General features: G+C 36.7%; 1 protein-coding gene across 2 annotated transcripts; it reads right to left on the reverse strand.

The window, feature by feature from the left end:
* Positions 1-412: 412 nt before the first annotated feature.
* LOC137391085 (gamma-tubulin complex component 4-like) lies at positions 413-16,724 on the reverse strand. 2 transcript variants are annotated; one of them, XM_068077436.1, is made up of 13 exons: positions 16,598-16,724; positions 12,235-12,361; positions 11,797-12,011; positions 10,941-11,020; positions 10,613-10,805; positions 8,144-8,312; positions 6,386-6,510; positions 5,914-6,070; positions 5,639-5,834; positions 2,704-2,884; positions 2,294-2,407; positions 1,945-2,082; positions 413-766 (listed from the first exon to the last, which is right to left on the reverse strand). In XM_068077436.1, the coding sequence occupies exons 1-13, from the start codon at positions 16,673-16,675 to the stop codon at positions 599-601; spliced, it is 1,941 nt and encodes a 646-aa protein (XP_067933537.1). In that variant the 5' UTR covers positions 16,676-16,724; the 3' UTR covers positions 413-598. The 2 variants fall into 2 exon arrangements, with proteins under 2 accessions (XP_067933537.1, XP_067933538.1); XM_068077437.1 differs by lacking the exon at positions 16,598-16,724 and adding an exon at positions 14,358-14,412.
* Positions 16,725-16,975: the final 251 nt, after the last annotated feature.

Genomic DNA, 16,975 nt, shown 5'->3' on the forward strand with positions numbered 1-16,975 from the left:
GGTTGACTTCATAAACCAGTATTTCTAGAATTAACGCACATGCATGAGTCATCCCAAATCAACGAATTGTAACTGCAGATAGTTTAATGGCACTGTACAGTTATGTCTCGTACTAAACTTGGTACTTAGTCTATGTGGCCCTTATGAACATTGTTGTTGTTTTATCAACCTTCAATAGCAATATAAAATTAGCGTTCCGCACCTTTCAAAAGCAATGAATGAATGATTTTATGATAGTATTATTGATTTTTTGGTGAGATCAGTTGTTTTCTCTAAATCAATGAGCCAGGGAGTGCTCACAAAAGCATCTGCAAGAACTGCCATCATAAGAAGGCTAGAGGAATGTCATGTCCGCTGTTTTTTGTGTTTCCTGTCATGTGGTGGTCATTAACCTCGCTACCAAGATGAAGCCAGTAATATTTGAGAGTCAGTAATATTTACAACTCAGAAAAGTACAAATCCATAAATATACTCACAAACCCATAAATATACTCACAAACCTATAGATATACTCACAAACACACAGATAAAACAAGTCTGTTTACAAACACTGCAAACATTTGCAGACTTCGATAAATCATAAAAATGGCTGCACGGTTCAAGGGAGACAATTACCACCAACATCTCCACCCAGCTGCTGCCCTGATGACGAGAAGTACTTATTAAAGTCAATTCTTAACAAAAGCTGAACCAGATACGGGTTCCTCTGGTGGGTCTTGGTACTAGTGAGAATCTTGAATAACAGCAAGGTCTGCTTCTGGAACATCTGCAACACATGAGATCAACGAGTCAAGTCTCTGCAGGCTTGTAGAATAACAGTAATGTGTAGGCTTGATAGAGAAGAGTCAACCAAGAAGTAGCCGCTGATACTCTTATTTAACATCGTATGTCTGAATAGCCTCTGGTCTCACAAATGTACAAGTTATACCGATAGATATTGGTATCTCATGTGGTTTAGTAAAAGTAATATTTGTTATAGAGAGAGCATATGTCCTCACAGCTGATAAGACTTCGACACAATCACACTAAATGCAATTAACTGCTACATTATTCGTCTAAATTAATCTACGCATCGTGAAACGTATTTTTGAAAATTCACGGTTTATAATTTCATACGTAAATCAACTGAGATTAAGCATAGCTTCGGTTCATCTTTGTTCTTTGGTTATGCTTCATAAACATGACTTTTACTTGAAAACAATTTACAAAGCGACACAAAAGTTACATAACAAAGCATTTAGGCTAAACAGAAATACTAGCAAACCAATACAACACCTGATAGACTGATAGACTGATGAAAGACATGCTCTGGGTAGTCAGCAGCCAAACAGTGTGTTAAGCCTAAACTAACAGCGGTGATCCGCGCATCTTTGATTATCAAAGCTAATCTGCAATTACACGTTAATTCCTTTGGTTCAGTTGGTTCCATTGACCGCTATTATTGGATAGAGGTTAGAATCGTATTTATTTGTTTTCAGCTGACGCCAACTACATCTTAAACCTGCTAATGAGCAATATGGTTTCATTATAATTCATAATTTATCCTAAAGGGAATCGCCATTAACTCAGTTTGCAATGGAAGAGAAAATAAAGAATTCAACTTTTAGAATCACTGATTGTTTCAGCAAAAAAAGCGGTGGAAAATTCAGATGTGACAACACTAACCACCCTAGCAGGAATTTCACTGGTCAATCTACATGTATTTGTCAGCACCAAGTAGTCACAGCAGATGTCCATCCTATACATGGGGTTGAGTTTTTTGTTTTCGATATGTATAACCATATAAGGTATACATAACCATATAAGGTATGTATAACCATAGCTTTGTAAAGGATTCAGGCTCAACATGACATTATTTTACAAATAAAAATCCAACATTCCAGCAAATAACAAAAAGTTAACCACTTCAAACGGTCGCTGGTGGTAAGTAGGTGGAAAACTTACGGTTTGAAGAGACTGACAGTGCTCGATCTGGTCGGGTGAGAGCGAGCCATCGCATGAGCGGAGAATTGTACAGAAGGAATTGCAGCTCTCAAGGATACACATGAGACAGTGGTTGACGGGTACATTCAACAGGAAACACTACAACACATGTTGATTTGGTTTAAAAATTGGTAATGAGCTTGATAATGATGGTAATGATGGTAATGAGCTACATCGAAATATTCTACAGCTTGATAGAAATATTAATGTAGCTTTGTTAGAAAATAACTTCATGGATACTTTTATTGTTTCAGTCGCTACGCAAAAGCACCTGACGATGTGCGTGACGATGAAGAGTCACAAGATGTACCTGGGAGAGAAGGTTAGTCTGGAATGTCTCATGTGCCGATCGAATTATTTCAAAATCTTTGGAGTTGTCTATCCTGTCTAGCATCTCCTGATGCTGTGACTCGATCACATCTAGCTACAAATGAAAAAATAGACACTGCAAGCAGGTGCCCCTTATGCTGGTGTGCAACAAGTTTCATGTTGATAACAGTTGACACATTTGATAAAAACTGAATTACAAGTGAAAAGTTTTCATCGTAGGACAACTACCAATAATCTCTTGTTTTTGCACTTTTCATACAATGCAATAACATAAAATTACTAAAATAGAATAGAGGACCTTACTAGTTTCTTATTTATGGTGAAGAAGAGATTAAAAATGTCAATTATATCAATTTTAATAAAATCACAAGTAATGCTTGTATACAGCACCTGTAGATACATCTGCAGGTTGTCGACTAAAAACTGCATGTGGTTACGAATTTGGTGAAGCCATGCCTCTTCCTTCCCCAAAGCCAGCTTTTTTCCCCGACACATTTGTTCTTTCCACGCCTTGTGCAAGGCCACCTGAGTCTTTTTTACAGCCAGCAAAAACTTGAATATTACATTGTACCTGCAAATATGTTCTCTGTTAGTCACATTCATTAATCACCAAATCTTACAATCAATGATCCATGATAACATAAATCCTTCCAATGTAAAGACATGCTATCGACTCGGAATGATACCTGATTGATTAGCAATGCTTATCAAAGTAGCCAACCAAGAACCAAAGCTTGGGACAAAAAGTTTTGAATTATGCTCAGTTTGGTTAACCACAACTAAAGCTCACATTTGATTGGATAGCTTATTATTAACTAATCCAATTTTCACTTTATTTCGTAACAAAGGTTGAATTACTCAAGGTTTAGAACCTAACTGGACAACCAGTTTGAGGCTAATTTTTTGAGTTATGTTTGGATCGTGTGGCTGTTTCAGTTGAAATATGCGAACCTCAGAAACTTTAGTTTTGTTGTAGAGTGACAACTCCTTAACAAAATGTGCACCTGATAAAACAGTAATAGTGATTGGGGCACTGTAAATGGTCGGTAGTAATAAAAATGAACTCCTTGGGATAAAAATGAGAGATGAAAGGCTTTCAGATAACTTTTAATAGTTAGCTGTTGCCCTTCTTTAATAAATTCAAAAAATTTACAAGTCATCCGTATGTTTGCAGTCAACACATAAAGTAGCTGCCGAGCCTGAAGGAGTCTGTACCACAAACAGAAATCTGTAAATCAGTGTGCAGCGGCTGTTGAGAGGATTTGATGTCAGAAAATTAGATAGCACAGCCTTTAGACTAATTGTATTAGGCCAAAATTAAAGGGTTAGTAGGGGAAGATTCTTAGCCAGCCATTAGGAACTGTCGAGCAAACATGACCATAGACAAACCAAAACATAAAGCAGCATGATATCTTGCTTATAATCCTTGCATAATCCTTGCTATAATAAGAGCCATTTACGCCTGTCAAAGCCGTGGCTAGAGGTTAGAAAAAGAATCACTTTCAATGGGATTACAACTCCTAACATTAAGCTTGATAGACGGACACTTTACCACCTGCGCCGATTGACTACCTGGTCACTTGTTTGGAATAATTGTACGGTTAGTTATTATGCCTGACGATTTCTCATGATGCATTGGACTGCTAGGGTACTAGTAATAATAGTAACAGAATAAAGTCACAGAATAATCCTTATAATAACACTAGAAATTCCCCTGTCATACAGCCCACGACCAAAGTGATATTGGAAAAAAGAAAGGGTACTGCTGGTTGAGAAATGTAATATTACCAGTCAAATGACAATGCAGTGCAATAGGATAACTGCAATGGTAGCTGTAATGTACTGGGTGTTATTATGTACAACAGACAGCAATAATGAAAGGAAAATATTATATGTTTATATTTCTCCCCTGCAATAGGAGAAATGCAATATTAGAAGTAAAATGGCAAGCTGCTGTGTAATATACACAGTTTGAAAGTTGGTTGTGTTGAATGGTTTTGATAGCGATATGTAACAGAAAGCGAGCATCAGCATTCACGTGTCTAGAAATTTTCTGCAAACTGGAGCAAAATGAAAAAATGTTCTCGTCATAAAGAGGCATAAGATGTTAAGAATTTTGGCTAACATTCTAAATATTTTAATGAAACCTTCGGTAATTCGGACAAAAAAAAACAAGCTGATAAACTGTGTACCACAATTTCGTACCTGTATATCGGTCTACGCCTCAAACGGTCTACGTTATTTTACAGAAACCTTCGGATAAATAAATTCGAATAATTATTTTTATAATTAAATATTTTTGCAAGATATTAAAAACGGAAAGATATTAGAAACCTTCGGCAATTGGACAATGCCATAGACTGGAGAAATGTGCACGTTTTTCTCGTGAAATGCGCACGACTTAATGGTTCTACTCTCGGTCGCACGACTTTATCAACGTTTCGTAGGCCGGTCTTAACTTTGATTAAAAAAGGCTTGTCAGGTTTTAATAGCGATTTTAGGCCAAATTAATCTGTCTAGCTATGTATTATCCGATCAGATGGGTAAGGTTTAGGCTATTGTCTACAAATTTTAAAGACTTGGTAACATATTTAAGTAGGTTTATATGTGTTTTGTATTGTTATTATACTCCATTAAAAAATGGTTAAACTTGTTGATGAGATTTTGGTACAAGGGTTTGCGACAGTGTTGATGAATAATTTTCGTGAGTTGTGTGCACATATGCATTTATCATAAAGCTCCTAAACAATCGCTTCGCTCGTGTTTGGTCGTGGGACAATTATTGCTTACGTGTGGCCAGGTGGTCAATCGGTGCAGGTGGTAGAGTGTCTGTCTATCGAACTAGGTGTTGGGAGTTCGAATCCCATTGAAAGCGATTCTTTATCTAAGCTCTAGCCGTGGCTTTGACAGGCATACACGGCTCTTATTATAGGTAGCAATAATTATGCAGTGATATAGTATAAGCAAGATGTCATGCTGCTTTATGTTTTGGTTTGTCTATGGTCATGTTTGCCCGACAGTTCCTAATGGCTGACTAAGAATCTTCTCCTACTAACCCTTTAATAAACCGCAGTAATAAAATGTACCACAGTAATAGCAAAAATTACAAGAGCGCATGCCATAGGCAATGGGCGTAAGGCACACCACGGTGACAGTACACACCACTACAGAGTACAACAGACCACTACAGATGTAATACACACCACTACAGATGTAAAACATACCACTACAGATATAAAACACACCACTATATGAGTACAATAGACCTAAGTGATAAAATGGATTACTAAAAGGTGAACGACGCCGTATTGAGGGAACAAATTACCGTTCAAGAGCGACAGTCGTAAAGAAAACATGTAGGGGCCACTCAGCCTTGTACTGAATAGATAATATTGTCCAGCCATTCTCTTTAGCCTTAGTACCATCAGCTCTCACTGAGCTCACCAGCAATTTAAATGATTGCAACTTTTCATCGTTCATGTTGAGACTGCGAACGACCTGCTGGAAGATTCTATTAATATCTGTAAAATATAAAAGTCAGCCATGTTTATTGGTAGGAATAGTTCAGACATATTTGAATCTCGTAGGACAGACACGTACCATTTGTAGTCATAGGGTTGGGTGGACATGAGAGAAGTCTGTCAGCTCCATCTATGAGTGACAAGTACAAGTCACTGCGACCAAGCAGGAATATGTCTTTGATTCTGAAGAGCTGTTCTTTTAGTTTCGACTCTTGCACCACATACTCCCACAGTCTCTACAAAAGCAGAGAACCATAAGGGAATGAAATTCTTATGTAGCTTATAGCCAATCAAAAGCATCATCCAACTACATGCTTTTAGAATCTGCATCCTGTGAGGTAAGCATACTACGTTAAACTGGTTATAGAATATTACCTTAAAACAAAGGATGTTTGGAGGCAACAAACATCAAAATATTAGGTAGAGTAAAAAATTGAGCAAATTTTAAACTTTCTGGTTATTGTTCCTAGTACATCGTAACAATAAATAATTTCAAGTTCACAGAAACAAAAAACTAGGGTCCATAAGAGGCCAGTAAGCTGATTCAGTACCTCAGTGACACACTTTCTTATAGTGTCAACAGCGTTTTCTAGCTCCAGCACAGAAAAGGTCTTTGCTTCTGACAGCTGGTGAAGATAGCGAGAATATTCCATAGCTTTATCCTTGAGAATTGTACCTAGAGCAGCAAAAGCTTTTCCCTATATGGCAGCAGAGTTGAACATCGGTTGCGCATATGTAGGTCAAACAAATATGTCAATTTTTCAAGATTCCAAGAACAGACCAAAAATATGCAGCAATAAAAAATGGCATGTTTGCTGAAACTGTCTGACCTAGAAAGACCTCTCACACACCAACCATTTTGTAAGTTATAAAGTGAAACAGCAACATAGGAAATTACATTCTGTGAATATTTTTATGAACTGCATTGCACCAATAGCCAGTTTACACCTTTTTGCTATAAAAGCTTTGCTGCGTAACAGACATGCTAGTGATTCCAAAACCTTAATCTACAGCATATTAATACATCCAAATTGTCATTGTGTGTGTCTGTTAATCCGCGCAGATGTTACGCGTTTCCACATTGTTCGGCTGATTTTATTAAAACTCCACACGTATATGCTCCGTGTCTTTCACCAGTTCACTAAAATTATTTGGTTCCATCTGGTTGCTGAGAACCAAATAATGAATGTTGTAACCAAAATTAATGATTCCGTTGATTTGTCATTGTGTCTGTCTGTTAGTCTGTGTAAACACTACGGGTTTCCATAATTTTTTGTCAATTTCATCCAAATTTAACCTGCATATGCTCTGTGCTGTCTGCCAAGTCGCTAAAATATTTGGTTCCAAACTCCATCTCGTTCCTGAGACTTTTAAACACCCGCCTATAGACCATCTGTTTGATAATAAAAGAATTCCCTGGCATCACCAGGCTTACCACTAGTATACTGTATAAAGTCACGGCTACATAGCGTTTGGTATCCATGGTAAAGTATCCTGGCATCACATGGCATCACCAGGCTTACCACTAGTATACTGTATAAAGTCACGGCTACATAGCGTTTGGTATCCATGGTAAAGTATCCTGGCATCACATGGCATCACCAGGCTTACCACTAGTATACTGTATAAAGTCACGGCTACATAGCGTTTGGTATCCATGGTAAAGTATCCTGGCATCACATGGCATCACCAGACTTACCACTAGTATACTGTATAAAGTCACGGCTACATAGCGTTTGGTATCCATGGTAAAGTATCCTGGCATCACATGGCATCACCAGACTTACTGCTAGCATGAAAATAAGTTTTTCTGGATTTTAGGTTCTGCTCATCTGAATTCTACATGTAAATCAACCGAGTTTCCACCTGTCATTATTAAATTGTATAAGTTTAGCTACTTTATACAGAGAGTGCCAATGAGAGCAGCCAACTCATGTTTATTGCTAAACGTCAGCACGGATCAGGATTTTCTCTTTGCTTCTATTATACCTGCAAACCTGTCAGACTTAATAAATGGCTTACAAATGTCTAATGCGTTAACTTTTATTAGAATTGGATGACATTTAGATTGGAGTTAAAATACAACTACAACGACGACAAGAAAAAGTTGGTCTCATCTAGTAAATAGAATCGAAGCCTAATAGGAAACTTGGACAGTAGTTGAAGGTGAGAGACTGTAGAATCCACTCAGCTGTTATGCTCTGTTTCAAGAGCTTGCATTCAATTCATCTCTATTACATATACCCTTAAAACTATGTATTCAACATAGCAAACGCTATAGGCACATCAAAGCTTAGCCAGATACTCACTTTTGACATCAATACTGTCATTGTTCTCAAACATATCCACAGATTCACCGATGAAGACTATTTTATGTAGAACTCGAATAGAAAGGTAGGGTGGCAGCATGTCCCCCCTCAAACTGAATTGCTCAAAGTACGCACCATCCTTTTTATCCTTGTTCTCTTGGGAAGCACCCTAACAATCATTCCAACCAGACCCTTATTGCAATTTCAAATATTCATCAACATTATTTTCAAACAATTAAGTTCGAAAATGTGTGACAAGCAAATAATTGAATCTACGCAGAAATGAAAATGTCAAGCACATGTTTGGAGGATGTCACCTAACCAGACCAATAATCAAATTTCCCCAGAAGGTAGTGGTTTTCGAATAATATAGTGTTTTCCCAAAAAAGGAGTCATTTCCCAAGAATGTAGTTTTTTCGCAAGAATGTAGTGTTTTCCAAGAAAGTAATGTTTCCCTAAGAAAATAACGTTTCCCCAAAACAGTAGTGTTTCCCCATGAATGTAGCTTTTACCCAAAACAGTAGTGTTTGCCCAAGAATGTAGCTTTTACACAAAAATGTTGTTTTCCCAAGAAAATAGCATTTCCTCAAAAAATTAATCTTTTCCCACCAACAAAGTAGTCTTTTCCCAAAAGGGCAATATTTTCCCAAAAGGGCAATATTTTCCCAAAAAAAGTGTGTTCTCCAGAAAGTAGTGTTTTGTCAAGAAAGTAGTGATTCACCAAGAAAGTAGGGTTTTCCCCAAAGAGTGTTGTTTTCTATAAACTACTACTACTATATACAGTGAAACATGGATAACTCAAACTTCACGAGACCGAGCGAAAGTGTTTGAGTTATCAGAGCGTTCAAGTTATCAGAGCACAGTCACAAGTGAATGTATTTATCAGTAGATACATATACAAACTACATGTATATATAAAACTAAAGTATAGGCTGTTTGTTGTAAGTTAAAGGGCATCTGATGTAGAGTTTTAAAGTATTTATCAGACAGTATAGAGATTTTTATACACTTGAGATTTGTGTGTTGTTTTAGGTGATGTGACTGCCAGAACTTTTTCAGATTAAGATTGGCAAAACATAATCGCGGTTAAAACGCTCAGAAGACATTTTTTCTTCTGAGTGTTTTACTCGAGATCAATTTTGCCAATTTTAATCTTAAAGCGTCTTGTCAGTCACATCACCTAAAACTGCAAACAAATCTCAGCCCAATAGAAAAATATCTATTCTTTCTGATAATTTTTAAAACTGGACATAAGTAAACATTTATGACCAATGCAAAAAAGCATGCTTTACATCTGATCAGTTGTTTCATTTAAAAAACTTATCGAGTGTAGTCTGTGACAAGGTATTTTTTTGACAAAGATCAACAGTGTGACTTATTGTAGAAATAGATTTTAAACAGTTATTATAGTCCTTAAAAACTTGTTGGCCTTGTCTAACAAAATTGGCCCATCGATAGGTACGCATTCACTACGCACTTGTCTAAACCAAGTCAATAATACACCATCCAAATCATCGTGCGACGTTGAACGATCTCTTAGCCTTGATAAATTTTGGTCACATAACGATCTTATTCTTTCTTTTTGTTTAATCCATGTTGACACTGTACTTTTTGGAAGATTTTCTCTTTTTGATAATGCTGATAGCTTTTGTCCTGCTTCGACTTCCTCGAGTACTTTAAGTTTGTCAGAAGGTTTCCACGCTTTTCTTTGCTTGCGTGATGCCATCGTTAAGCGGATGTCTGTTGTAGCGGACGCCAAGCCACGAGCCTATTTGTGACATTTTATCTTTATGTATCCGCATATAATCACTGTTACAATATGTATTTTGCACGCTGTGTCTATCTTTATTAAATTTTTATCGCTAAAACCTTCTAACGTTTATAGCTTGGCCGTAACTAAGCGAACGTTTTAGCGACCCTATTAATCATTTTTATACGATTTCTTTTTCGGTTCCATTATACGGTACGGGGGAAATTATATGTACACTATACGCGTATAAAAAGCGCTTTCGTTAAGAAAGCAGAGTAGTCTCAGCTCCGCGACTAATGGAAACTCATTCGAAATAAATTGAACGGAAACCACGTTTGTGAATTCAGCAAAAAACTGTTCGAGTTAACGGTGCCGAGGTCGAGTTATATAAAGCCATTTATCATTGCGTGGGAACAGACCAAGCAAATCCATTCGAGTTAACCATGTGTTCGATATATCCGAGGGGGAGTTATCCATGTTTCACTGTATATATATAAAACTCTGTGAATCAATAGAGAGTATGTAAAAATAATGTATACTATTGCATCAACCGGATGTTGAGAACCTATAAACAAGCAAACTTGAACCATGTACGTCTAAGCAATAATGATACTTGTGCACAACACAAGGCTAATACATGTATAAACAACTCGTACTGCCATACTAGCAACTCAAGACTGCATAAACATGAAGTAACACTGAGACTTTTTTGAAGTCACCTGTATGTGGAGAAGCTGCTTGCCACTAATGCCACCGATGCCGAGCTCTTCATCCTGATTGCCAGCAGATGTCAAAGATTTAGTCTTGCGGACTTTGTGCACAAAAAACTCTTGGTAGGGGTCAGCGAGGTGACCCTGCAGCAGCCATGGAGACAACTGCTTGTAAAGGACTTTATGCAATTTGAACCTGAGGCTACAACAAAATTATCCAATCATATTGGATAATTGAGGAATTCAGTAGTATCAATGGCAAATGAAAAAAGGAGCCAGAACTTTAGTACTTATTTATAGTTTTTATGGTAACAGATCTAGCAGCTATCTTACTTACATATTCATGGCTCTCTGAACGATAGGAACTCCGCTGACCAACTGCTTGTCCACCAAACCGAGTAGCTGGCATCCATGAAGCTGAAGTAGTGAAGTTATTACGATATAAAACTGACAAGTTGAGAAAGTACAAGATGAAGTTGAAATAATATCATATATCTGCATATATATGCAGATATTGTTAAAATCTGCATTCAAAAACTTTCTCCATCTTACTTCATTTTTCGATCAGATGATCTTTAGAATTAATAAGATGTGTGTTCGCTCTTTCATCTGTCTTAAGGTTGGAGATTGAGAAAAGAGTTCCGATGTAAAGGATTCAAACTCATCTCATTCAGATTATTAGCCCGAGACTGTACCCCCCCCCCTCCCCCCCCCCGCACCAATTGACCGAATTTCAGAATAATTGTGCATATATTTATTATCTACGCCTTACTTAACGATCTCTAACGGCGCACTGTACTACCAGTGTACTAGTTTAATATAGTTTTTGCTCGTGACTAAATTAAACTCTAACTTATAAATTAAGTGAAAGAGAAAAAATCCAAGGAAAATAGAAAGTTGATTTAATAAAGAATTTTGCTTGAAAGGATATACTTGAATTAACTCTTTATTGGCCACGCCAAAGATCATTCCACACAGCTAAACTTAGTGGTCTGTCGCCAGTCTTGAGCAAAGATTCTCTTGAGAGCGACAAGAAATATGGTAAATTTTTCTCAATTATTAATAGCTCTTGAGAACATGTCATATAAAAAAAATTATAAACAAAATAATTTAAATCAATTCACATTGTAGTCATAAAAGACAATTACAAATTTGCGAAATTATAACACTGGGCATACAAGAATCATGCCTACCTTCCTTGACTCAAGCTCCTCAATGAACTGGTGAAGCGCAGGAAAGAGAAGAGTGTATTGTTTGTCCTCGAGTCGAGATTGTATATAAGACAGAGTGATGTCTTCATCCATCATAATCTCTTCCTCCAGAGACACTAGACATTCTTCGTAGTCACCGAGAATGTCATCCCGCAGAGTGTAACATAACGCATTCAGGTACAGCCCCGGCGTTATTTCTGCACATGCACACAAGATTGTAAATCATGAAGACATGATAAGTGTTACAGATACGCCATTTGCAAATCACTTGTAAGCTACTTACAATCATTTAGCATCAAATATATGTATTTATAAAAAATAGTCAAGTTCTAACTGTTCATCAGTGTACTATATTTCTGTCGTTTAGTCCTCCATCATCAATATCAAGATTCTTTATTAAGTTACAAAAAGTGGAATGACCTGCTGATTTATTGAAGTTGATGTACTTGGCAATAAAATCTTGAAAAATCTGGTAATAGCTTCCAAGCTGACATATTCTGTTGAGAAGTGTTCTCTCTCCAGGATGAAGAAAAGCAACAGGTACTACCTGTAATGACAACACAATGTTAGAATTTTGTAAACTAAAATTAACGTGGCTTGAACTTTATAAAGTAGGCCTATATCTAATGTGGCAAGACAAAAATGCAGCAGTTATTGCAGAGTTGTAAAAAAATGATAGGAAACCAGCGAAAGCGCTGCCCTTTACCCACACAAAATTGAAAATATTTAAAGCCTTTTAAAAGAATTTTAAGCTTGACCTCATTTCTAAGAGCTACCTTACATTGAAAATTGGCATCAAATTGCTTTTGCCGCGTCTGTTTTAAAAAAATGCCACTTTGTCTTTTAATTCAAGAATTATGCTAATGCTCGTTGCCCAAACAACCATTTATACTTTTTGAAAAATGAAATTTTTCATAAATGTTTACTAATAAAAATGATTAAAATAAATTAAATAAATATTATTCAATATCTATTAAAAGTTGAAGTGAATTTTATACCTTTCTACTGATTTCTGCAACAAAAAATTGGTTTAATGCAATGAACTTTTCTGTTGCAGCACTTGGTGACCGTTCAATATAATGCAGTAGAGCAGTTATGATAGTACTATTAAAACAAGTTACACAATACTTTCATTCTACATAGTGTATGACGTGACACTAAACATTGTTTTCTACCGTTACACACATTGCTTTAGATGTTCTGATCTTGATTGCTATAATATGAAAAATCTGATTAACAGACTTTCTCACTAGACCATTTTCCAACTACACCCATTTTTTATCCCTTAGCTATTGTAAGAAAGACTTAAACAGTTGGTCAATCATACATGTATATAGTTTACCACTTGCGGGGTTAGTCATATAGGTAGCTCAAATAATGCAAGTGATCACTTTTAGAGCTCAAGTAGATTATTGTGAGAATCTGAATTATCGTGCTGAGATAATACATGGGCAAGGCCAAGCATGGTGTCACACACAAAGGCAATTTTTTTCTGCCTTTTGCAACCATAATTTTTAGTTAATTAGCGAGCAAACATGTTCAGACATGTGAAAACACCAAAGTTTTCATAATGAGATCTTCTCTCATGAAGATATTGGGCACGCAAGTAGGTTTTTCCTGTATGGTGTGTGATGCGTGGGACAGTTGATCATATCCTCTCAAACTTTGCAGTTCATTCTGAAATAAATTTTGCTACCATTTTATAATCAATACAAGAGTGGATTTTCTAGCCCAGGTGTTTTTTCCGAGCAAATGCAAATTTCTCCTTGTAATTCAGGCAAGCAAAAATTAGTTTGCCCGCTCGTCACAATTTTATTGTATTTAGTTGCAGCCTGTTCTTCCTAAGCTATCTGACATGAAAAATGTTCATCTATAATTCGATTTTGGGCTGCTATAGCTTAGCCCAACTCGCCAATTTGCTGAAAATACTGCACATTTCTGTTTTATAGGTACATGGAAGTTTTTATGACGCGCGGGACACTTTTAATAATATGGTGATGTCTGCCTTTGTTTGAGAGTTCTCTTTGATACCCTGATATGTGAAAGTAATGCTGGACATTCCAAGTCTAAAAAGCCAGTTTCTTTGAGAAAAATAATGAATAGAATTATTTTGTTTTGTAACTCAGAATCTGGAGCTTGTCAATTTTAGCCTACTCTTCTGATACACACACCTTGTGTGCAAATCACGAGGTAATCTTTGAATCAAATGTGTATTTTTAAAGTATGGTTACGAAAATTCTCTTTCACTCATTCAATTTTCCGTCAATAGAGAAAGTAGGTTTCCCTTATAGATACTGTAAGACTTTTTTCTGAACTGGCATGCATTCTACTGACTGCCAAACTGCTGTTAACATCATGCCACACTTCCTGTTCACAAGCGATGAAAGCTTCGGAAACACCTGCTGAACTACACTTTGAGTGACATCTTTGAAATTTTCAATGAGGAATATCCAGATGTCAAGGTGAGCCCTAGTAAATTTAAAAAGTTGGGCCCAGTAATATGCAAGCCAGTTTCCAGACATGATCAAATTGTCTGTGCTTACAAATACTGCGAAAATGTGGAGTTAGCTCTACTGGGACTGCGGCAGGCCAGTGTCTGTTCTTTGAATACACCTACTACTGTTCACCAGCTACTGAAGAGAGCTGTGTGTAACATGGAAAATAAATCATGTGTGAAGAGGGAATGTGACTCTTCTGGCACCGCTTCAATCGATAGTTTGGTTGTTAGCGCTAAAAAACATGTGAATTTCTATCAGTGGAAAGATGGTGAAAACCGCTTCCTAGACAAGCTCGAAGATCAAATGCCACCTTCTGACTTGCTTATGCTGCTGAAATACCAACTGACATCACTTTCCCTTTGTATGTACACTTCCAACCGTCAACACAAATCAATCAGCTACCTCAAACAAAATTTGAAAAATGGGGCAGTGATCATTCACAAAGACTTCAGTGAGAACTTTAACTGTAAGCAAGCAATCGAAATCCAAAACACCTACTACATTACAATAGGGGAGACAGTATTCACTGTCATGATTTATTATAAGCTGGATGGAGTCTTAGCCCACAAATGCTGTGTAAAAGTTTGTGATAGCCTAGAACACACTAAGGATGCTGTTTACACGTTTAATAGAGAACTTGTGAAATTTCTGAAAGCAGAAGATATTAACTTGCAACATATTCATTATGTAAGTTAAGGATCTGCATCGCAAATCAAAAATCGGTTCACAGTTCAGAACTTGATTGGGAACTTGATCAGAAATGGGTATGCCAGCTGACTGGAGTTTTTTTTAGACATCGCATGGCAAAGGTGCAGTAGATAGTGTTGGGGGAAGCATCAAACAACAGGTTCTAATAGCAGTATATATTGAGGATGGTATGTCGTAAATGCAGCAAAGTCATTTGCAGAAGCTACAACAATAATAACTTCCAAATCAGTGAAACCAATGAAGATTTTCTACATCTCAGAAAATGATCACTAAAACAGCAAGGATCTGCAAAAAGCGCTGGTCCACTGCACCTCCAATTCATAGCATTTGATCTTGCCATCGCATAGCGATTAAAGAAGACAGTGATGCTATTCTGACGGAATGGTGTTCTTCCACTTGGAAGCCAGTTTCATCTCTACCGAGAAGCGAACCTAATCAAAAGGTAATTACAGGAGATACTTCACAAACATTGACTCAGTTCTTACCACAAACGCTGGTTGCAGTGGCCTATGACTCTGAAGTCAGCTTTAGAGAAATTCTCACAATCGAAGCTAATGAAGGTAGCTAAACTATAAAGTACATATACCATGCACACAAGCAGTTCACGTGGCCAAACCCCGATGACATAAGAACCACCCACAGGGATTTTCTTTTTAAAGTATTTTCAGCTATTGTACCAGCAGCAACTACAAGGTCACTGAAATACTTTGTATTAGAAAGTGAGACAATAATAATGGCAGAATATGATATTCTTAAGAAAAAATGGTTTACTGCATGAAAGTCTGACAATCTTTAAGTTATACGTGTTTATGTTTTAATAAATAAAATATATAGTAATTTTAAACTATTGGTTGGTCTAGCACAAGTATATTCAATGTTACAACTACAACAATTTGTAGTCTAACAACTACAAAACAGAAAACTGCTTAATTTTTCATAATGTTATTTTCGTCCCGCGCGTCAGAGGCGGTAGTCTTCTTTCAAACCTTACAGAATCATTAAACTTTGGCCTGGAAACAAAATGGTATGTATTACTAATAAAAAAACAATAGAGCTTCGAGCTTGCCAAATAATAATGTTATGAGTCCAAAATTTGAGAAGATTTTTCCAATTGATCAAAGAGTAGTTTTTCATGTCAAATTAATACAGATGCCATGAAGTTCTCATTTTTTAACCGAGTCATGAAGTTTTGATATATATATGGAACAAGCTCAGTAGCAGATTTTATTTAACTCTCGATTTTACAAGAATATCTGATCTCTTTTATCGTTATAGTCGCATCTTATCTCTAAAGGCTTATCGGGCCACAAGAGATATTTTATCGAGATAGATAGATAGATAAATTATGGTCCTGCGCGTCATACCAGCTTAAATGGTTCATAATTTGTTAATGCATTGCATGACAAAAATGAAATCTCATTCAGTGATAGTTGATGTCAAGTGCTTTTTAAAACAGTATGAATGACACTAGAATTTCCAATCTGAGCTGAGAAGTATGCGAGGAACCGTTCAAATGTCCCGCGCGTCATAATCCTGCCAAAAACGGTCTTACCCACATACAATCGTATGATACAAACCTCGATTTTCTTAGCATAATTCACAACAAATAATCCTCCAGTATGTCCTTGAAGCGCTAAAATTAGCTCATGAAGCATTTTCAAAACTAAATAATTATCCAAAAATTGTTTTATTGGATTACATGGTCCAAACCTTTCTTGCACAATGTTTTCGATTTGGTGTACTCTGAATTGTAAATTTTTTGTATACAAAATTAATGGACTCACTGACAGAGCGCCAGGATCTCGCATACCTCTATATTATTGGATAGTCTACGCTTTTATGGAGGTTAATTGGACAAATGTACGGTACATATTGCCAAGTTTCTGCGTTTTTTAATTTGACGTTCCGGAAGCGACCTTTGTTTAAAGGTAGCCATGATACCGTATTTGTTTGCA

Source organism: Watersipora subatra, chromosome 3, assembly GCF_963576615.1.
Source record: "Watersipora subatra chromosome 3, tzWatSuba1.1, whole genome shotgun sequence".
NCBI classification, from domain to species: Eukaryota; Metazoa; Bryozoa; class Gymnolaemata; order Cheilostomatida; family Watersiporidae; genus Watersipora; species Watersipora subatra.